Source organism: Engystomops pustulosus, chromosome 9 (assembly GCF_040894005.1).
Source record: "Engystomops pustulosus chromosome 9, aEngPut4.maternal, whole genome shotgun sequence".
Lineage (NCBI taxonomy): Eukaryota > Metazoa > Chordata > Amphibia > Anura > Leptodactylidae > Engystomops > Engystomops pustulosus.
This window is the reverse complement of record NC_092419.1, coordinates 24,700,354-24,722,890: the sequence shown is the minus strand read 5'-3', so window position 1 is coordinate 24,722,890 and position 22,537 is coordinate 24,700,354. Positions and strand designations below refer to the sequence as shown.

The following is a 22,537-nucleotide window of genomic DNA, read 5'->3' as shown; positions in this document are numbered from 1 at the left end:
CTGCCGTATCCTCTGTGTGGCGCAGGCTGTTGCCGTTCTTCTACATTGTGTTCTTCATCGTCTCCTTACTCCATTGTTTCTGTTTTGCAGGTGGAATCTGTGTAGGGTGCAGGGGAGGGGGGCACCTTCAGCTGCTGCAGGGGTGCCATCACCTGCCATGATATCAGCCGCCCCGCTCTACGGTGGTGTGCACAACTGGACCAGCGCCGACCGCGTGCGTATGTGTGGCATTAACGAGGACAGGTGAGCAACAGATTATCTTTTCCATGGCGGACACATACATTTCATCTAGCAATACCCTATTGTTCGCCTGTACGAACTGTAATGCCTGGGATTTCCTATAATACCCAGCTTTCCAGGAATCATGACCGTACGCCTCATGTTTTATAGAACTTTGCTTTGGTTTTGGACAGGAGGACGGCACTATCTGATGCAGAGGCAAAATCTAGCAGCGCCCAGCACCTGGGATCTGAAGAGAATTGTGTGACCAGCGTCCTTTCCAAGGTGAGCTCAAACCCTATTCCTGCTGGATAACAGAATCAATGTGGACTACACCTGTGGCCATTTGTGGTTCTGACCTTCAGTCGTTACATTAATTATTTGGCAGAAAAAAAACTAAAGGAAAGAAATGTAAAGTAAGACGATGGCAGGAAAATCCTCATTCTTCCAGTATCAGGACATGCCGTCTCTGGAGTCTTATAGTAATAAGAACCCTGTTTGTAAATGTAGCATGAAGGCGCTGATAGTCCCAGTCTCATCCTGCTTTGTGGCTTGAAGGTGTTAAAGGGTTTGTCCAGGATTAGGGGTTTTGTATATTTATGGCCTGGGGGATAAAAATAACAAAGAGCCCATACTGCCTCTCTGGGTTCTCTGGTTCACCAGCCACGTGCCTGCTACAGCAGCAGTTTCAGGCTGTAGTGGGTGTGCATCGGTAATGATTGCACCCGCCCCACAAGCTGTATGAATATTCCTCTCTCTTAGTTCCCTGGTGGGTAAAGGGTAGAGCTTGGGTGGCTAGCTTGACTGCCTGTGGGTCCTGTGTATAGTTGGCAAAGATGAAACTTGTTTGAGTGGAAGGAGAGAATTAATTTACTACTTTGTCTTCATTCGATTTTAATGTGTATGGGATTGGCTGTATTTAAAAAAAAAAATACTTTTTTTTTCAATGTTATCTTTTTGCATTTTCAGGTGGATTTAATACCTGCAACCAACCAAAGTGATGCTCTGATGCTGCAGGAAGTTGGTGCCACACAGGTGGAGACCGGGCAGAAACCGGAGGACAAACCCCCGGATCGCACTGAGCCAGAGCCGGCGGGCACTACCCCATCGTCTAGAGCTTGTAATAATGTATCACCACCCGAGGGCAAAGCAGCTACAAACGTGTCCGAGAATTCCATCCAAGCCGCTTCAAGCAGACATAGTAAAAAGGCCGAACCAGCGAAGCCTCCTACACAAGAGAAAGCTGCAGGGCAAGCTGAACACCTCGCTGCCGCCTCTGCCGAAGTGCAGGACTCCTCTGGAAAACAACAGACCGTTTTGGGCCCTGGATTAAAACTTGCCGGTCAATCCGTAGACGCTTCACCTACTGTTGTTTCCTCTGGGTTTCCCTTTACTATGAGCAGAATCTGCTTCTCCACCACTCAGGTCCCTAATGTACCGAAGCTTCCTCTGTCCTTCCCACCTGGTGCTGTTTTGACACAGAGCCAACCCCTAGTTTACATCCCACCCCCCAACTGTGGGCAGCCCCTTAGTGTAACTACCTTACCAACCACGTTCGGAGTGACGTCAACTCTGACCCTTCCCATCATGCCTACCTGCTTGACAGACTTGCAGTCACACGCTTTTGCTTCAACTTTGGGAAGGCCATTGACCTCTGACCCCAAAGGGGTCCCAGCAGAATTGAGCAAAGCAGTGAGCACAGCGGCCCCTACTGTTTCGCTCACAAATAGCAATAGTATGGCTCCTACGGTGGACGTTTCTTCTGTCTGCACTGATACATCCGCCTCTACCTTGTCGGCTTTACAGACTCTCTCTACACACCCCACCCTCAGCGTGAACCCTGTTGCCCTCACTTCCTACACCAGAACTGCTAACCTAGAACCACAAAACGATTCGTCCTCCTCTTCGTCTTCTGTTTCCCCATTAAAGTCCCCTCCGCAGCTTGAAAGGGAGATGATCTCTCCCCAAGACTCTTATGAAATGCCTTTGGATTTGTCCTCTAAATCTCACCGCCACAAACATGCTCCAACTAACCAACGGAAAACTCCACCTATGCCAGTGTTAACCCCAGTGCACACCAGTGGGAGAGTCTCGCTATCCAACGTTTTGTCCAGGTCTGACTGTAGCCCTCAAAGCTCGGCGCCCATCAGTTTCACCAGCAGCAGTGTTAGCCAGAATCTCCGAGGAGTACCTCCATTGGTAATGTTTCCTGAATTTTTGAGAAACGGAGATCCGGTGTCATCACAGATAGTCGGAGCACCGGGATCTTGGATTAAAAATTCTGCTGCTCTTATAAGTACTATACCAGGTACTTACGTAGGGGTGGCCAACCCAGTGCCTGCCTCTCTGTTGTTGAACAAAGACTCTAACTTGAGCCTTAGCACAGACTCCCGACATTTGGCAAAGCAAGAGCCAATCTCGATCATTGACCAGGGAGAGCCAAAGAACTCAGGGTCATGTGGCAAGAAAAATAACCAGAGCGGTGTAGACGGCCAGCAGTCCGCAGAGAAGCGTCATTTTCCTGGACGTCCTGCCACAGTGAATTCTCTCTGTTCTTCAAAGGACTGGACGTTACCGGGACATGGGACAGCGCACCCAAAGTGTCCCCTAAACGGGAAGCCCAGCAATTCTCAGGTTCTGCCAGTTAGTTGGTCTCCTTACCATCAGACGTCTGTGCTATCCATAGGTATACCAACCGCAGGCACACTCCATCCAAACCAAGGTGCCCATCAGAGACTTCCCATTGGTGAGTTCACCCTATATTCCAGCATTCTTCCAGCAGAATCCAAGACAACGCCTCAAAAAAGCGCAGGAGATTCTACATTAGGTTCTCAGCAGAAGACCACCACCACCCCAGTAGCCCCCAGCGATCAGGCAAAAGCTAAGACTTGTGAACCCGTTTCTAAGCCTCGGAAATCTCACATAAACAAAACTTTACTTGCACCAAAACCGGCTGCAGGAAATGCTGCTCTATACCTCCAGCCAGGCACGAACGATAGTAAGCAAGGGGCTGAAGGCAGCTCCGCTCTGGATAAACTTCCCGAGAGGCAGAACTGCAAAGACGACAAGATCCGACCAACAAAGTTGAGTTGTGGTCGAAAGACCTTTGGTGAAACAAAACCAAAAAACAAAGTTCTGGCCTCCTACATGACTAATGAGCCCATGGCAGTGGCTCAAAGAAAAGACAGTGGTCAAATCCTCGCTGTAACGAGTAAGGATAGTAACAAGAGCGATGTAGCGCAGGATCCGCCTGTGCATCGCAAACGTGGTCACAAAAAAGCACATGCCCCCGTGGACACTCAACATTGTGTGCAGGAGGTGGACCTGAGCAAGGTCAAAATCGAAAGGGTGGACGATGACGAGGGTTTTGGCTGTTTGCCATCCTTCAACGATGCCTCGTGGTCTCCTGTGGAAATGCCACCAATCACCAAAGTCAAGACTAAGGTCAAGAAAGAGCCAGGATTACGAGGTCGCGGTAAGCGGGTGGAAGAGGTCACACCAACCAAGCCAGCACAGAAGAAGTCCAGGTGTAAAGTGACAGACAAAGACGAAGATCTGGAACCTCCGAAGAAAAAGGTCAGTGTTACTTGTGGTGGTTATAGAGACTTTAGTGTGTTTCCAAATACAGATCCTGTAAGGGTTCTTAAAGTGGCATGTTATTTCCTATACACGGGATAGAGGATAACCAGCTGCTCTCATGTACAGGCCGAGATGGCTGAATACAGAGCGTGATTTAAAGGATGACTGGTGTGGCAGGGGGCACGAGCAGCCTGGGGAATGGGCCTAGCATCTGCTGGAGACACACAGTGGGGGAGGTTCACTATGGCTTCTCTGCCAGTTTCCAAAGGGAGATCAGGCGGGCAGAGGGTGGGCAGGGGCGTGAGCGCCCGGCTCGTCACATTTATTATAGTCCCCACCGGAAAACTGGCAGAAGCTGTAGTAGGAATCTCCAATCTGGTCTACAGGTTGGAACTGGTGGAGTTTGCACCTGTATCTTCTAGGAGGCCGGAACAGGACCGCTGACCGCCGACAGGGTGCCTCTGAGCTTACAGGGTTAAAAAATGCTCTCACACCATAGACATTTACTGCTTCTCAACAAGATCCATAAAAGTCTGATTGGTTGAAGTCCCTCTTGTGACTCGTCTGCTCTGTGCAGCCAGTGAGACGTCTGTAGTATTAGAGAGAAACCCCTAGATAGGAGAGAAGGCTGATATCCGCAGGATCGCTGATCGCTTAGGGTCCTACTGCTAGGATTTAGGATCTGTTCTCACTACTGGGTGAAGCAGCAGAACGTCCCCTGCCGCTCCATTCACTGGAGATACCTGAGCGCTGAGTTTGATGATTTCTGTCGTTTCCATACAAGTCAGATAAGTGGCAGAAATGCATGCGCATGTCCGTGAGAATGGGATCCTTGTAGTTGGGAGAGCTGAGGGTCCCATTCTTGTGATTGTGGGGGTCCTAGCACTTGGGCCCTGAGCGAACAGCTAGGTATCACCTCTCCACAGAATTTAAATGCTTGGGACAAACCCTTTAAGCCTCTTCTAATGTTCCCATAACCGGAGAAGTTGTGCTACCAGGATCATCCGTTCTACATGATTGCCTTGCCTGCTGCGGCCGCTGATCAGCTGAACAACATAAGACACAAGATTATATGTAGCACATTGACATGTATGAACCGCGACGTGATGATGATAATTACTGCAGCTGATTTCTGTAGGGGTTGTTCTCCCTGTGTGAACTGTGGTCATGTATAGGGTAGATAATCGGGTCTGTATCCCGTATCTAGAAGCTCAGAGCTGAGGTCACAGCAGACATGTAACTCCTGGCATCATCACCCAGCTCATGGCGTCAGTGGGAGAAGAGGCAGCACACAGACAGAAGCTGATTGTGTGACCCGACCTTACAGAGGTCATAGGGCGATTTACAAGGGTCACCTTATTGTCAGCACAGGTGTACATGACAATGTGAAAAACGGCTTGTGGCTGATCTAATTAGGGATATTCAAGAGGAGGAGGAGGACGGCCATTCAGAGAGATCTCATGGTTGAAGGTCACAGCTTGTCAAGGGCGTGTTCACACATGATGCTGTTATGGGGAGCGACCATTGCTAGGCCCATGGAAAGGCGCAAATGATCACCTGGAGAATTTGCATGTGCTTCTTTACTGTGTGACCGCACCTTTTATTCTGCAGCACATCACTCCTGTGTGAACAGGGAGATGTGCTGCAGGGAGATACACACTGTATATAGGTGATTATTGCTGCCAATGTTCTCACTTTACTTATGTAGGTCCACCCAAAAGCCTTATCCTTCATGAGCCCCCTGCATGTCTCTGCTGTGCTGCGCAGAAATGGATAGGACTTTTCAGTGAAACTTTTGGTTTTGGATAAGTCGCAGCAATTTCTGATTTTGTCATCTATTTGAATGAAATTCTTGCACCTGCTGTAGAGACCATTGACTTGTATGAAGTGCAGAGCGGTGACTGCTAAACTCCTTTAACAACTCTCTGGTTCCTAAAAAAAAAAAAAGTCGTAAAGGGAGGATGGTTTTCTGTGCGATATATGTGTTTAGTTAATTGCTGATTACCATATGATGAATATGTCTCCTGTGTATTGTAGGGTAAGCGGCAACAATCTGTCACCGACAAGAAAGAACATACAAGCCCCAAGGCCCAGAAGGAGCCAACGGGTCCCATAGTCAGGAGGCGAAGGAGAAGAGCCATCAAGACCGAACCTGTGGATCCAGAATTAGACCCAGGTAAATAAAGAGAAGCGCTGGATTGTAAAGTTGCAGAAATCTTATAAATGCAATAATGAGAAAGTTCTGTGGACTATATGTGCTGCGCTGACATCCAGAACCACAGACCGCTGCATCCAGGCAGAGAATGTCCTCATTCTGTCCACAGCTTGCTGTCAGTGAATGGAAAGGCACAATCCTGCCCTCTGAATGCAAACAATAGTCTGTAAGCATCATCTTCACATGTGAAAAAAGAGGGGTAACCTCCGCCTGACTTTGACTTGGGCTACATTCACACAAACGTATGGGGGACGTGTATAGCCTATATACGTCCCCCATACACTTTTATGGCCTCACAGCGCTGTACGGCCGCACGTGTGCTGCACCGTAACGTGTGCGGCACCGTACCGCTCCGTAGCAAGATAGGACATGTCCTATCCTTTGACGGAAAACTACTCCGTGCGCTGTGTATTCCTATGGAGAGGGGGTGAGCAGCGCTCATCCCCTGCTCCTAACCCCTGGCGCCGATGTATGCCCGCCATACTACGGCACGGCTGGGCATGCATCGTGTGAATGTAGCCTAACATGTATTTTATAATTCTGAACCAAATGTTCAGACTCTAATGGAAGCCACATGGACATCAATAGAAGTTTTATTGGATTTGTAAGTGTTACGGTATTATCCTTTTTGTGTCTGAAGTTTTTAGCCAAAGTCCTATTAATCCTGCTTGTTTAACCTCTCAGATGCCAAGGTCTAGACATCCACGGCATCTGAGTGGTTGTCAGTCTTCCTGGGGATGCAAATTTGGCCACCAAAGGGTTTACCATGTTGGCCAATTGAAGGCTCTCCAGACCCTCAGGTCAGGTGGCACAATACACTGCGATCCACGTGGCGTGATACACAGCAGTACAGAACTATTGTGCCGTACTGTGAAATTTCAGGTTATTCCAATTTTTTTATATTTTAAAACTATTGCAAATATAGGATGAATAAAAAAATCTACTGCTGTCTTGGTAATACAATAACCATGAGATGATCTTATTGCTGGTACCGGTGGTGCAGTTCCATGTGACATTGGAGGGGTCATTACCTGTGTATTGGGGATCTCTGTAAACCGCTCCGCACAAGCTGCACACTGAGGCCATCTAGTGGTGCCTCAGGGGAAGATCATCTGCTTAAGTTTTGAGTAAAGGGGTGAGATGCTCTTTGTGTGTTTAAATAACAAGTGCGATTCATAAATTATTTTTAAAGGTGCTTTTAGAAAAACCCTGTTTTGAATAACAAAAAGATAAAAAGCCCTTCCTTCCTGTGGCGTGGACCCCGTGGGGAAGGTCCTCCATCACGAGTGATCTCAGCTATGACATCACTGATGTAAATGTCTGTGTCTGGTTCATAGGACGAGATATTCAGTTTTTGGTCACTGAAGGACGTTTCATAACCAGCGGCAGTCGGCGTCTGGCCGTTACGGCGCTTCCTGTGTCCTCATTCACACTTCCTATTACAGACTGCAGTCTCTTCCCTTCTCCTTTGTTACCGCATGAGGTTGTCACACGTCCCTTATGATGGATTTGGGGAGTTGCAGTCAGCAGAGAATGCAGGGATGTGCATTGCATGGTACGAGATATTCATCTCCCATGAAGCAATGCTCTAAAGGGAGAGGGATGTGCAAGCATACTTCACACTGCTGTGCTCTGTGCTCTGTGCAGCCAGTGTCAAGAATTTCCCCGGAGAGATGTGCAATCATACTTCACACTGCTGTGCTCTCTACAGCTATTGTTGTATTGATGTATTGTAACTGGAGAGATGTGTATAATCCTCTGTGTATGTTAGTAGTAGCAGCAGGACTGTGAGATGTGGATTTATATTCCAGGATTGTAGCTTCCCCAAGTGCACTTGGAGGGGTGTCCTCACACTGCTGTGCTGTGTCATCTCTTCAGTAAACTCTTTTACAGCCCCTGCTCTCTACTACAGCAAATGTTTGATAACACATCTTCCCACTGAACTGTTCCCTTTTAAAATGATCGCTTAATGTACATCCCCTTTAAGGCAGGCTGTGATTGTGTTGTGTTTGTGTGGTGTTGGACACTTCTCGTCTCTCTGGCATCAACTGGGTATTCAGGGTGGTAAGCGCCATCGCCCTGTGTGACCCATCTCCCTGCGCGTTCATGACGTGTACGAGCCGCTGTGGACGCCTTATGTGTCAAGGCCCAGATGATCCCTACATGTCTGTGCAGCCAGACAAGAAATGCTGTGACCGGCCTGGGTACTACACTCCTGGCCCTCGGTGGGCGACTAGCCATGGGATTTCCCTTGGAGGGGTTTGGGGGGGGGGGGGTTGGCGACTAGCCATGGGATTTCTATTTGAGGGGGCGACCAGCCACACGGGATATCCCTCGGTGGGCGACCAGCTACATGGGATATCCCTCAGTGGGCGACCAGCTACATGGGATATCCCTCGGTGGGCGACCAGCTACATGGGATATCCCTCGGTGGGCCACCAGCCACACGGGATATCCCTCGGTGGGCCACCAGCCACACGGGATATCCCTCGGTGGGCCACCAGCCACACGGGATATCCCTCGGTGGGCCACCCGCCACATGGGATATCCCTCGGTGGGCACCAGCCACATGGGATATCCCTCGGTGGGCCACCAGCCACATGGGATATCCCTCGGTGGGCCACCAGCCACATGGGATATCCCTCGGTGGGCCACCAGCCACATGGGATATCCCTCGGTGGGCCACCAGCCACACGGGATATCCCTCGGTGGGCCACCCGCCACACGGGATATCCCTCGGTGGGCACCAGCCACACGGGATATCCCTCGGTGGGCACCAGCCACACGGGATATCCCTCGGTGGGCCACCAGCCACACGGGATATCCCTCGGTGGGCCACCAGCCACACGGGATATCCCTCGGTGGGCCACCAGCCACATGGGATATCCCTCGGTGGGCCACCAGCCACATGGGATATCCCTCGGTGGGCCACCAGCCACACGGGATATCCCTCGGTGGGCCACCCGCCACATGGGATATCCCTCGGTGGGCCACCCGCCACATGGGATATCCCTCGGTGGGCCACCCGCCACATGGGATATCCCTCGGTGGGCCACCCGCCACATGGGATATCCCTCGGTGGGCCACCCGCCACATGGGATATCCCTCGGTGGGCCACCCGCCACATGGGATATCCCTCGGTGGGCCACCCGCCACATGGGATATCCCTCGGTGGGCCACCCGCCACATGGGATATCCCTCGGAGGGATAGATGGGACTTTTCTACAAAAAGGTCTAGGGCCATGACGGTGGAGGTGCGAGTAGAGGTTTTCAATACTTCGATCCTGGAATAGCCCTTGAAGTGCTCAGACCAGCCGGCGCTTGCCTCTCCCTCTCTGCTGCCTTTATCATGGAGCTTTGTGCCTTTCTTGCTTCACTCTCTCATTGTGCTCTCCCTTCCCGACAGCCGCACCAGAGAGAAAATCCAAAAACAGCTTCAAAGACTTCATCCCAGTCGTCTTAAAGAGCCGAACCCGCAGTCAGACAGGTAAAAAGGGATTTGAAACGCAGCAGCGGGGGATGGGCAAGGCTAGTCTATGATTTGGCAGGGATTGAGTTTTGAGGCTCCGCTCATCTGTTTGCGGACATGTCTGATCCTAGGGTGTCCTCTATGTCCCGGCCAGGTGACCTCGTACAGGATGAGGGAACACGAGTGTCTGCCCGGTCCTTCTTCACCATCTGTGTGTGATAGTAGTCAGGTCTGCAGCTATCCCATCTCCACAGAATGGGGATGACTGGGGGTCCGGCTATTATCAGGGGGGGACCCCTGGGACCCCCAGCCCTGTGCTCAGCATAAAGTGTAAGTTTAACTTATCTCCTCAAAGATATTAAAGGGTAACAGGAATGGTGGGATATCTTTCCATAATGGAGGCGTCCCAGACGTCTTGTAGCCCCTGGGGGTCTCACTCCCATCCTCTGGGTAGGGAATATGTGATCATAGTGGAAAAACCCGTAAAAAATAAAAACAACACCAAAAGTTTTCAAATAAACAACCACACGTCACACCCTTACAGCGGCCTGGGGGTCCCTCCACTCTGTGTTTTTTGGTTGGTTTTTATTTTTGGCTCTTTTTGAACTTGTGAAATGTATAAGGGGAATTCTGGTCTAAAAACATTGATAACCCGTCTTCTGGTCCTCAGGTCAGACTAATGGGGGTCCAGCCCACCCACACATTGCACATTGCTGCTTCTAGACAGTGCCGTTCTTTATGTAGTGTCTGAACAGAGTCTCTGCAGCCTTGCTCTCATTCAAGTTAATGCAGTAACCTGGTGTGAACACTGTCCGGAGAGTGGCGCTGTCTTCCTTATGCATTCTCTGTATCGGCTGCTAAAAAGAACTGACCTGTAGGGTGTGAGATGCCGCAGACTTGACATGTGGATCCCCTTTAAGTTGTATAACTAGTGACTCTCAGCACTTCTTGTACAGCTGAGCCTTTAATCACCTGTTTTTCTTCTGTTCACTTGCAGGAATTTATGGGTTTTCAGACATCGGACCCGCACTTGTAGACACTTTCCTAACTGAGGAGCAACCGAAGGAGGAAAAAGAACAGGCTTGTATCCCTTATAAGAGACGCAAGCTGAGAAAGAACTGCAAACCGGGCCGGCCGCGCAAATTCACTATTATCAAGGAGGAACCAGAACCTGAACTAATCACTCCAGTTATACAGGACTCGTGGGAACTCTCCAGCAGAGGACTAGACACTGGCAAAGCCAACATATTGGAGCAGGACGACATCTGTGAAGAGGACGGCACTTTACGGCGGAAAAAGAGGCGGAGACAAAAGAACCGGAAATACCAAAATGGGGAATATCTAACAGAAAAGGAGGAAGAGGAGGTTTCCCAGTACTGCTGTAGGAGAAGGGCCAAGACAGGTGGGTCATTGTGCAGCGAGCCCTAAAGTCACACGGCATCCTGATCTGCAGGGGAGCAGGGACTCCTTGCATCATGTATCACCATGATGCTCGGAGTCTGGGACTATGCTCCGTCGTATCCGGCAGTCGTGTTTCTATGGCCTAACTCGCACAGCAAGATTGTAGCAGCCAGAACTCTTCCATTTTCTGTTGATTTTGCTGTATGCAGGTTATGGCAAGTGCGTTTCTCAGCCCTGGTTGCTGGTTTCTTGTTACAGTGTGATTTTTATTATTTTATTTTAACGACGCTTCACACCAAATTACCTTCAGGTTATTACAGTCATGGGGATCCAGAATAGGTTTTTTGTTTTATTGGGAAGTTTGGATTTAATTGTAGGTATCGAACGGTAAACGGTAGTTATTGTGTCAAAGGGTTAAACAGCCGATCCAGGACGGCGGAGAAGCTATTTCTGTAGAAGACGACTGCTTGTGTATTGGTGGTCACTGAGGGGTCCCTGGGAGTATAGGAGGGGGCTCTGCTGGGAACAGACATGGGGCCGCTGTTTCAGTCCTTTAGTATGGAGAGATGCCAGAGATCAATGTGTTGCCCTAATTACATATTGTAGCTGGAGGCAATAGAAAAAAGGCGTGAAAAGCAAGCGAAGGTAACTTTCTGAGAAAAGAGCAGAACCCATTATTTTATTTGTTCTTATTATTAATAACTGTCCAGCTCGGTTTAATATTTCGCTCCCTTTCTCTAGATTTCCGAAAGAGGAAAATATCACCGGACAGAGGCAGCGATATCCTGAGGAGTAACCAGAGGCACAGCGACTTCCGAGACAGCCTCGACCACTCGGCCTCCGTACACATCCTAGAGAAACCTACTGGAAAGCGCAAGTGCAAGACCAAACATCTAGGAGGCAACGCAGAGGGCGAGGTCAAGGTAGGGGATTAGAGGGCGTCCCATGTGCCCAACACAATCTACAAAACTGGACTAAGCTGTAACAGGGGCCTTCCACCCCATTGATGTTGTCTGTGTCCAAAGTTTAGGACAATGAACCTCACCAGCAATCTCTAGCATGGAGGGACCTGGAAGCAGGCAGCTCTATCCACCGTATAGTGGCTGTGCCAAGGTACTGCAGCTCAGGCACCAATTAAAGTGAATGTGAGCTGCACACATTGCATGGAGTCGTCTGCTTCCAGCTTCTTCCACTGTTATGATGCGGTTCTGAGGGGTGCTAAATAGTGGGTAAATGGGTCTCCTACATGTCAATACCTGTTCAAGACAGTGGTTTTTAATAGGGTTGTCTCATGAAAATAACATATCCCCTGTCCTGTGTATAGGGAATAGGTTACAGGTCGCTGGGGATCTGGCTCTTGTGTAGCCCCATTGGTCATGCATGCACATCATTTATAACAGGGGTCAGACCACTATCATCGGCAGGGTAGTGATGAATACCCGTATGGGAGTCCTGGGGTCACACAAGCGCATGTACAGACTTTAATCACTTTTTTGGGTGACTCACGCACACAATATTACAGAATGCTTGACCTTCTCCAACTTACAGTAATTTACTCTTCTCCCGTAGGGAAGGGGCCGGCGGCGCAGCCTGTCTCCCAAGAGTACTCCCACCAAATCTCCCAGGAAGAGCCAGGAACCAGGGACCCCCTGTCGGTCTCGTCGTACCAGTAGCTTTGGATCATGTGACGCCCAGAACATGCCTCCGGAAGCCAGGAGACTGATAGTGAATAAAAACGCTGGGGAGACCCTACTACAAAGAGCAGCCCGGCTAGGATACAAGGTGAGAGGAATGATTAGGGGTTATTTATTCATTCTGTAATGGATGTAGATGTGAACAGTGCCTAATAGTGCAATTACACTCTTCATCAAAGAACAGGGGGAAATTGCTTTTAAGCCGACTGTCTCTTACTTTCTCTCTCAATGGGTTTCTCTCCTTCCCATCTCCACTGTATGATTTGCTCATCTGTAGTTCAAGGCTTCGGACCATTGGACCATATAAATTTTCAATTGACCGATTGGCCATGGTACAGCATTGAAAGTAGCAGGACGCACCTTTACAGGTAGTCCAGGAAGTTACATTGATTGCCTGATGTCGGGTCTGATCAGCTCTCTGGTCCAGTATAAACACAGCACACGGAGCTCCATGCGGTCTGTGTGTCGTGTTTTTATACCCGGTGTAGACGTCACCTCCCCCACCCACAGACTTTGATGGATTATCCTGAAGATGGGACACTCCTTACAAACCCCTCAAACTTTTAGTTTAGTTATTTGGTGTTGATAAATCTCATCTGCCATGAAAATATCAGGTCAGGAGGTGGCATGCTCAACCTGCCTCTGGGTTCCAGTGGTCAGACCACTACTAAACAGATAGTTACCCCCTACACTGTGGATAAAATTTCAGTATCTAAAGGACAGAGGTTATTATGCTCATCAGTGCAGGTCTGACCGCTCATGAGAACGGGGGGGGGGGGGGGGGGGAGTCCTACACAGATCTTCTTTTATCTTGCTTTACCTAGTAAAACATTTTGTAGGCATTTTGTAAAAAAAGTAATTTTTTAAATTGTATTGTTATTTTATTATTATTTATAGAGTAGCATTAATTCCATGTTGCTATACAATCAGTAAGGGGTTCACATACTTTACATAAAAGGGGTATTCCCACAAAGATAGGTTTCTTAAATATACTCTGGATAACAAAATAACACATTCTCTAATTCGCTGTTATTAACAAACATTCAGCATTTCACAGATATAATTCCAACCTGTCCTGGTGTACACAATTTGAGTTGCCCCCGGTTTCCGACCCTGGATCTTCTGGCTTTAGGGTCGGCAGCCACCTTGCTTGATGCTGTGGAGCTGAGCTGTTCTCTGCTCCCTGCAGCAGCCCCCACCACCCTGCATTCTAGGAGGAGCTCACACTGACATGCACTGACTTCCTGCTGGCAAACAACAAAAGCAGCGATAGGAGAGCTAAAAGCTACAGGCAGAGGGCTAGTGTGTTGTGGCAGAGCAGAGATGTGGCAGAGCTAATAATGTCATTGTGTGTAATACACATCTCATGGATCTCCTCATCTCTGATCTGTCTCATCTCTCTTACTTTGTGTCACTTATCTAAGCACATTGTCAGTACACAGCATCTTACAGCACTAGAGGAATCATGAAGTGTCTGCTTAGAGAGTCCCCACTCACCCTCTGGAATCTTACACTGACCATCACTGAGTGAAAGGGGCTGAAACAGCAATACCACTGAGTAAAACTGTAAAGTAAGGGGTTAAAATGACCTTTATTGTGTAAACATCGCTAGGGGATTGAAATTTGAGAGTTTTCTTTCATGGGAAACCCCCTATAAGACAAGAACAAATAAAAAAAATACACAGATCAGGAGACAAGTGGGAGGAGGACCTCGCCTGTGAGGGCTCACTGTATGGAGGGTAGATGGAGACACAAGGTAAAGGTCACAATCTATATGGGGGTGGATGGAGACACTAGGTAAGGGAGCAGAGCAGTTATTGTGTGTTGTAGATCCTGAACATGTTGGGTTACAGGTTACGTTTGAAGGTCTGGAAAGGGGGGAGGACAGTCTGACACATTTCTTTTATTTGCGAAGCTATGAAAATGTGTTGTAAAAATGTGTTTGAAAAACTGTTGTAGCTGTCAGTCTCAGTGACATATGTGGACCCCCGATTCATTAATCGTCTCTTTCCCCAGGACGTGGTTTTGTATTGTCTACAGCGAGATCAAGGTGATATCAACCACAGGGACAACGCCGGGTATACAGCCCTACACGAAGCTTGTTCCCGCGGCTGGACATCCATCTTACAGATCCTTCTGGAGAATGGAGCAAATGTGAACTGCAGCGCACAGGATGGGACGAGGTATGTCGTCATCAGCAACTTACCTGCAGTAATTCTGGGTTGTTGCAGTGAGCTTGGTGACTTACACACGTGCTCTAGGGCCTCCTTTGACTTAAGGGGATATTCCAGGCTTTATCCCTAAGGATAAGGGATCAATATCTGACCACCAATCAGCTGTCATGAGCACAGCGCTTGGGGCCGCTTATGGGAGGCTCTCAGGATAGCTGTTAGGACACGCTCGGGGCAGGTGGTAAGACTCGCTTGGGGTTGGGAGGCGCTTGGGAAGGCTGATGGGATGCGCTCGAGTTCAGAGACCCTCAGGACGGCTGATCGGTGGGGCTCAGATATTGATTATTCCATTTTCTAGGCCAGTGTTGCAGTCTGTGAAAGGGGCTGAGATGCAATACCAGACACAGCCTCTGCCCTAGGTATGGTGCTGTGCTTGTACCTGTCTCTTCACATGGCTGATGGACCTCCACCTATTTGATCTGAGGAGAAATGACCAACAAAAAATAATTTTTAAATGGACACAGATTATCCAGCGTATAAATGTTATATTATCTGGAAGTGCCCTAACAAGGGTATGTTAAAGGGAATGAGTTCATAGCCTTTTCCTAAACATGTGGCAGTATTACATACAGTTATCACCGCTTCCTTAGGCCCCTGTCCTGTATATATAAAATACAGGAAACATTAGTAAAGCCTTGGACTCGCTGGAGTCTAAGTTGTCTATTATTCCCAGGGTGACCGGGGCCTCCTAGGAAATGTTCCAATATGGCCGCCTGCCCATCATCCCTTGTTGTTTCCATGGAGATTATGCATACAGGATGTGACATGGGAGTAGGACCTGGTAATTTATTGCCCCCTGGAGGACGTGAGGGGGTTTGCTGCTTCCCATATCTCAGCGCACAGAAAGGTCTAGCCTAATTGGATGTACATAATTAATGAGGATTGATGCGGGATACTTCTATCCCGTCTCCTGACGTCACCTCTATTTGTCAGTGTCACGTTACCATTGTCCTGCAGGAGAGTGAAATCCCATTTTCTGACACAGATCATCCGGCTTTGCCCAGACGCTGGACAACTTTGCACTTTTGGTCTCAGAAGTCAGATATTGTTTACTGTGATCTTGTTTTATGTTTTTTCATTTGCAAAAAAATGATTGGGTCCTTACACATGTGATACTTCTCAACAGGCCGATCCACGATGCAGTGGTCAATGACAACTTAGAGACTGTGTGGCTCTTACTGTCCTACGGTGCAGACCCAACACTGGCCACCTACTCCGGACAGACACCCATGAAGCTGGCCAGCAGCGACACCATGAGGACCTTCCTAAGCGGTAAGGAGGCAGCTATGTATTCACTGGGTATTTGGGGCCTTACAGGTGTTGTCCTTTATTATTTATAGGGGATTTCTCCTATAAGGTGCTTATCCTCTATCCAGGCATAAGACATAAGTCCAGATCACTGAGGGTCTGATTTATGGGACCCCTACTGATTAGGCATCTCTTGTAACTTGTAGTCCACACGTGCGACCGTCGCCCCGTTCACTTCTATAGGGCCAGAGAAGTGAATGGATAATCAGCATTCATTCCCCCATTGATCAGACACTTATATCGTATCCCGCCTGGAACCAAAAAACAAAAACCTAGATTCTCCCCTAAAATGATACCAGAACTGAGTTTCTGGGTGTCACGGTTCAGAAGATATAGTCATTTTAAACGGGCCACTGTCACGGCTTCTATGCACGGGGTGTGTGCGATTAGGATGTTTATAGCCGTATGGCAGTCATGGAGGGGTTAATTGCCGCTTTCTTACCTCCAGATTGCTAGAGACTTTTCTGAACGATAAATATAGTTTCATAATCTATCAAATATCTGGGAGCTAAACCCTCTGGATTCCAGGCTGATATATTTTACCTGAAGCGATACATTGTAACAAACTATCAGGTTTGTGATTTATTAAGCTACAATGAGTTTCTAGACTGGATACAAAATGTGCTGTAAGAATTATTAGCTCAGGGTGGAGTGTTAACCCCGGATCTACAGGAAAATATTTCAATTCACAGCTAGCAGTGATCTTGACAATGATGAAGAAATGACCAGTACAGTTAGAAAGTTGTATAATTTGAGCCTTCAGTGTTCCTCTGATGGGGTCTGTCCGGTGATTATGGGTGGTGCAGCCCCTGTGGCCAGAAATATGCTGCCTGTTTTTAATAATTGTATTCTCAATGTTCTCTCCTGTAGATTATCTCTCCGATCTACGTGGACGCAGCGATGGAGACCCACGCGCTTCCTGGGACTTCTATAGCAGCTCTGTGTTAGGTGAGTGCACTAATAACAGCACCAGGTCAGAGGTCGCCTCATTCTGCTCACAGCAATCAGTTTTTTCTCAGCGCAACTTCTTAAATGGAACCTATTGAGGTGGAGTATTATGGTAGGAAGATGTTCAAGAGGTTGTTTAACCCCTTCAGGACTCTGCCCTTTTTTTTTTTTTTTGCGTTTGTTTTCTACTCCCCTCATTCCTGAAGCAATAACTTTTATTTTTCCGTTTACAGATATATGTGAGGGCTTGTTATCTGCGGGACATATTGTACCTTTTTAGTGGTGCCATTTAATAATCCATGCAATGTACTGGAAAGCTGGGATATATTCCAAGTGCAGTGAAATTGACAAAAAAAACACATTTGTGGCGTTTTCTTGCGGGTTCTTTTCTTTTTTTTATGGGCTTCATTTTTTTGCTCCAAATGACGCTTTCTCTTTATTCTTTGGGTCGCTACGATCAATAAAGGTTTTATTAAGTTTTAATAGATTTTTAAAAAAATGTAAATCTTTTGTACATAAAAAATATTTTCCATTTTGCCAAATTCGGAGGCCAATAACTTTTTCACACTTTGGGGTACCGACCTATGTACCTACAGACCTATGCATATAAATTTCTATAAACTTGTGACCTATATGACCGTTCAATCGTTCATGGATGGAAAAATGCCGATTTGGGCACTCTTCGCTGCGGTGTTCATGGATGGGAATAATCATTTTAATACTTTGATAGAACGGGAATTTTGGGACGTGGTGATACCATTATTTCAGACCCTCCAGGGGTCTAATACTGGCAGTAACAGGCGGGTGTCAGCTGTATTATACAGCTGTCACCAACTGTGTATGGAGAAAGCTCAGCCCGTGAGCCCTCTCGACACCCCTCCACCTACTCCCGCAGCACCAGGATGTTATAGTACATCCTGTTACGTGAAGGGGTTAAGGCTCATTGTTGATGACCTTCCCTTAGGCCAGACAATTCCAACACAGTGTACAGCCGGCTCCTCCATGGAGGGCCGTTATACATTTTATGTAATCATTTGAGATGTTGGACTCTCAGGGATCTTTGCAGTAAGTTCTGTGCAGAGGGGGATCCCTTATGGTTGGTAGATCCGTGCTTTTCTCTGCAGTAAGTACTGTACAGAGGGGGATCCTACATGGTCAGTAGCTCTGTGCTCCCCCCTTCAGTATGTTCTGTCCGGAGGGGGATCCCTCATAGTCGGTAGCTCCGTGCTCTCCTCTCACAGTATGTTCTGTGCAGAGGGGGATCCCTCATGGTCAGTAGCTCTGTGCTCCCCCCTTCAGTATGTTCTGTGCAGAGGGGGATCCCTCATGGTCGGTAGCGCTGTGCTCTTCTCCTCGGTATGTTCTAGATTTCCCATTTGCTGTTTTGTCCTTTTCCTATCACTGATAAAACACTGACACTTCTCTGTTTTGTTGGATCTTTGTCATAAGCTGCACCAACCCTTGGTTTTCTTCCAGCTCATGAGATGTGAAACTACAAGTTCCAGCATGCCCTGACACACTGTAATTGGTTCTGTCTCCATAGATCCGAAAGATGAGGTTGGCCATGACATCCTCCTGGACGCTTCGCAGACGTGTGAGGAGGGGGAGAAGGAAAAGGAGGAGCAGGAAGACGACTTCTTGTTTGAGTTTTCAGACTCTCCGCTGATTTCTTGCTACAATTTGCACGTCTCACTAACCAGCGGGTAAGTGCTTGCCACCCGGCTACGATTAGCCATGGTCAAAAAACTTTGCTCAAGGTCTGACAAAAACCAGGACGTATTTTCCTATGATTGAGGGAGTTTGAGGGAACTTCATTCTTAGGAAAAAATGACTGGAAATTTTTGTTTTAACCCAATATTGACTGTTGTTAGGCCTTGTTAGAGGTGACTGGCTGCATTCTTTAATTAAATTGTATAACTCCCCACTGATCGCAACTCCGCTACACACTGCATCCTCCAGTGTGCACAGGTTAAAGGGTTGCCCGGAGGTTGAAAACATGGCTGCTTTCTTGACCATGGGTAGTTTGTGGTATTGCAACTAACCTCTATAAATTTTTAGACAGCCAAGATGTAATACCAGCACAAACCATGGTCAGATGTGGCGCTCTTACTGCGGCCACGGCTCCCATTCAGGTGTCTCGCAATCTGCATTTACCTGGACGTTCTGCCATGCCCTCATTACTGGTGTCATCCACCCTGGTCTAGATCCTTACTTTGCAGCCCGCCCAGGGCATGATGGGGGTTGAAGTGCTCTGGATGTTTGTGGACACGGTGACCTCTTGTGGTGATTTGCAGAATTTCACTTTTATTTTGTTTCTTTCAAGTAACCACCTGCTACAGAGTACAAAGACATGGTGATGCATTACATACAGACATCGGCCAGTGTAGAAGAGTTATATACTTAATTCTCAACTCCTCCTTGTTTTCAATATCCAACATCTCTGCTTTCACAGAGAAGCCCCGGTCATGTGCTGGACACAATGGCGCCATACAGGGAGTCTAGCAGCTGGCAGGGAGAGTCACTGAGAGGCCACAACTTGGGAACATGAAATTATCTAATGTAGTAACATATTACAGGCTACAGTCCTGCATAGGCCGGGCACCTTCTAAATTGTGTCCCGCAAAATAAGTTCACAATCCTTATCCAAAAAGACATATTCAAAACCCAAAACAAAAGAGGAGTCCATATATGGACCAATGTTTTATTACAAATTCTGTAAAAGCCACATACATTACATAACAAACATATCAGTTAGATGAAACACAGTATGACTCTAAAGAAAACATAATGTTATAGCTTAGCCCAGTACATGAAATGGATACGTATGTATAATATAGAGTCCATTTAAACAGGAGGTGGAGGTAAATGGTCATACAACTATTAAAGGGAATCTGTCACCAGGGGCCTCATTTTCACTAAAAATGGTTGTAGAAGCCCATCAAGCCTGCTTTTTCTAAGCATTTGCATTACAGTATAATTGTATGTTATAACTTATCTTGCACCCTGGCAGAATCCTCTATGTAGTCCCAGGGATTGGGCTTTGGTTTGGACGCATTTCAAAAATAACATGTGACTTGTCTGTGCTGCTCACTCCTCAGCTCTCAGGCCCCACCTTTGTGCTCCTGTACAGCTCCTCCCTCTCCCACTGATATCAGCTCAGGAGGCTTAGACCTCACCAGTCTTAGGAGGCAGGATCTGTACAGGAGCACAAAGTCTAGATCTGAGGAGTGAACAGCACAGACAAGTCACATGTTGTTTTTTGAAATGCATCCAAAACCCAACCCCTGGGACTACACAGAGGATTCTGTCAGTCAGTGTGCAAAGTAAGTAATAACACACAATTATATTGTAATGCTAATAAAAGGCAGAGAGGCATTTTTGTACAACCGGTCTTTAGTGACAATGAGGTCCCTGGTGATGGGTTCCCTTTAATGTAACTAGACTAATGTCTCTATGTAGATCAGTGACCTATCTATTCTATAATAGACACCTAATCTATTATGAGCAACCACCAAATCACTTGATCGTCTGTGCTGGAGGAAATATTTTTTACGTTTCTTTGTTAATTTTTCCTTTCTAATCAATAGACCCAGTAACTGGTTCCTGGTGTCTGATGTGCTGAAGAAGCTGAAGTTATCCTCCCGGATATTCCAGGCCCGGTATCCCGACTTTGAAATCGCCAACATGCAAAAGAAGGAGTTCACCCGGCAGGTGTTCAGCAGCCAGATCCTCACAGCCGCTGAAGCAGCCGACCTCTGGCCCCAGGACTGCGGAGAGATGGTGGAGCTGGTGAAATACCAACCAGAACTCATCCGACTCCTGGGCTCCTCTGTGGAGTTCCAGAGCGTCAACAGCTGACGGACGAGCAAGACCCCGCGTCCGAGGCAATGAACGCAGCCATCTGTGATGAGATTATACGCACAGTATGGGAGGGATCCTTGACGCTTCCGCCATGTTTGTCTCCATCAGACTCATCAATTTACTTGTGGAACAATGCACTGGTTTATCCTCTATGGATGGACGCACCCGCCTCGGGATAGACAATCATGGTTTCCGCTGTCAGAAGAGACTTGCAGCCGCAGCCAAGGAGAAATTACCAGATTTATATATATTTTTTTTTTCCAGAACCAATCCATTTATATATTATATGATTTTAAAACCCTGGTGTTGGTGACAAAGAGGATCATGGGAGCAGGGGTGACGAGCCTGCAGGAAAGTGGTCACCTACTGGCTCCGAGCATTGTGCGCGCCTACTGATAACACGTAACACGGGGAGGCTGTGAGGATATACCCAGGACAGATCGGAGAGCCCCGGATACGACCGGTGGGCGTGGCTATGGTGTCCTGGCCACGCCCACACCCCAAATGATGCTGCAGTCATAGACGGCTAGAGAGCGGGGAAGGAGGAGATTGTGCGATTGTCCTCAGGGCTCCTCTACCCGCTTCATCCAATGCTTCTTACCTTTTATAGTAAATGCTACATTTTAAAAGAAAAGAAAAGCAATTTGGAGTGAAAGAAACAAAAAAAAAGAAAAAAAAAAAACAAACAAGAGAAACAAAATCTTGTGACTGTCAGGAAAGAGGACGATAAATGAAATACCAGAAGCCGCTCGTGTGTTTTGGGGGCGCGGGGCGCGTGTCGCTCCATGAAACACGCGCCACTTTTTGCTTCTTTTGAACTGAGATTTTTTTTTTTTTCCTTTTTATTGTAAATGGTACAGTTTTATTGTACGGGTGCTAAAAAACACAAAAAATACAACTAAAAAATATTGATTTGAAGGTTTGGACAATCTGTTCCTCACACGGTTTGGAAATGTCTGATTCTGAGTAAGTCGAGCTGCAAAATGTGTCCGTAGCTAGAACACCTCCCTGTGATGATTAGAGGAGGTCCTATTCCTTCTTCTCACGGGCCCCAAGCAGACCACCTGTTGTGTACAGCGCCTTAGAGGGGCCGTCTACAACTGTGTGGAATGACCCGGGTGTGAATGCTGCTCCCCTGGCATAATGTATTTATTTATATACATATATTATATATTCATTTTCTATATATATTTGCTTTGTTTACACTAGATAAATTTTGTAGCCACTTAAACCACACCCACTTGGAGTGAAGACACGCCCCTTTTCTTTTATAAGGCCATTTGCACACATGGATTGCCTTGCAGATTTGCACCCCCAGAAAAGAGGAGCATCGTCTACCAGGCTCGTGGGTCGGACTTTGGGCTTACGACTCCTCAGTCCTGTTGTCTACATGACAGATGTACTCTACTATATCATAGTGAATGGGATTTGGATCCAGTGTGGAAAATCTGCATGTACTTTGCAATATGTGCAGGTAGCCCATAAGTCTTAAAGGGGTTAGCCACGTTCAAAGAGAGTCATGTTGCCTTCCGATTTTGGGGCTTCTTGTTATGTTCTGTTTCAAGTCCTGCCGTTCTGAGTCATGTGACTTTCAGGACTTCCTGTGATGATC

At 47.5% G+C, this 22,537-nt stretch overlaps 1 protein-coding gene across 6 annotated transcripts in view; it reads left to right on the top strand.

Annotated features, from left to right (window-relative positions):
• BCORL1 (BCL6 corepressor like 1) overlaps positions 1-21,838 on the top strand; it is a 46,544-nt gene extending 24,706 nt beyond the window's left edge. For 5 of the 6 annotated variants that reach the window (XM_072125879.1, XM_072125880.1, XM_072125877.1 and 2 more), the window contains exons 2-14: positions 91-243; positions 414-504; positions 1,189-3,795; positions 5,836-5,974; positions 9,420-9,500; positions 10,480-10,884; positions 11,625-11,806; positions 12,453-12,665; positions 14,594-14,760; positions 15,935-16,080; positions 16,987-17,064; positions 18,608-18,767; positions 20,652-21,838. In XM_072125879.1, coding sequence (XP_071981980.1) covers positions 158-243; positions 414-504; positions 1,189-3,795; positions 5,836-5,974; positions 9,420-9,500; positions 10,480-10,884; positions 11,625-11,806; positions 12,453-12,665; positions 14,594-14,760; positions 15,935-16,080; positions 16,987-17,064; positions 18,608-18,767; positions 20,652-20,922 — 4,626 coding nt within the window. In that variant the 5' untranslated portion in view covers positions 91-157 and the 3' untranslated portion in view covers positions 20,923-21,838. The remainder of the gene's footprint in view (positions 1-90; positions 244-413; positions 505-1,188; positions 3,796-5,835; positions 5,975-9,419; positions 9,501-10,479; positions 10,885-11,624; positions 11,807-12,452; positions 12,666-14,593; positions 14,761-15,934; positions 16,081-16,986; positions 17,065-18,607; positions 18,768-20,651) is intronic. The other variant, XM_072125876.1, reaches the window with a different exon arrangement.
• The last annotated feature ends 699 nt before the right edge of the window (positions 21,839-22,537 follow it).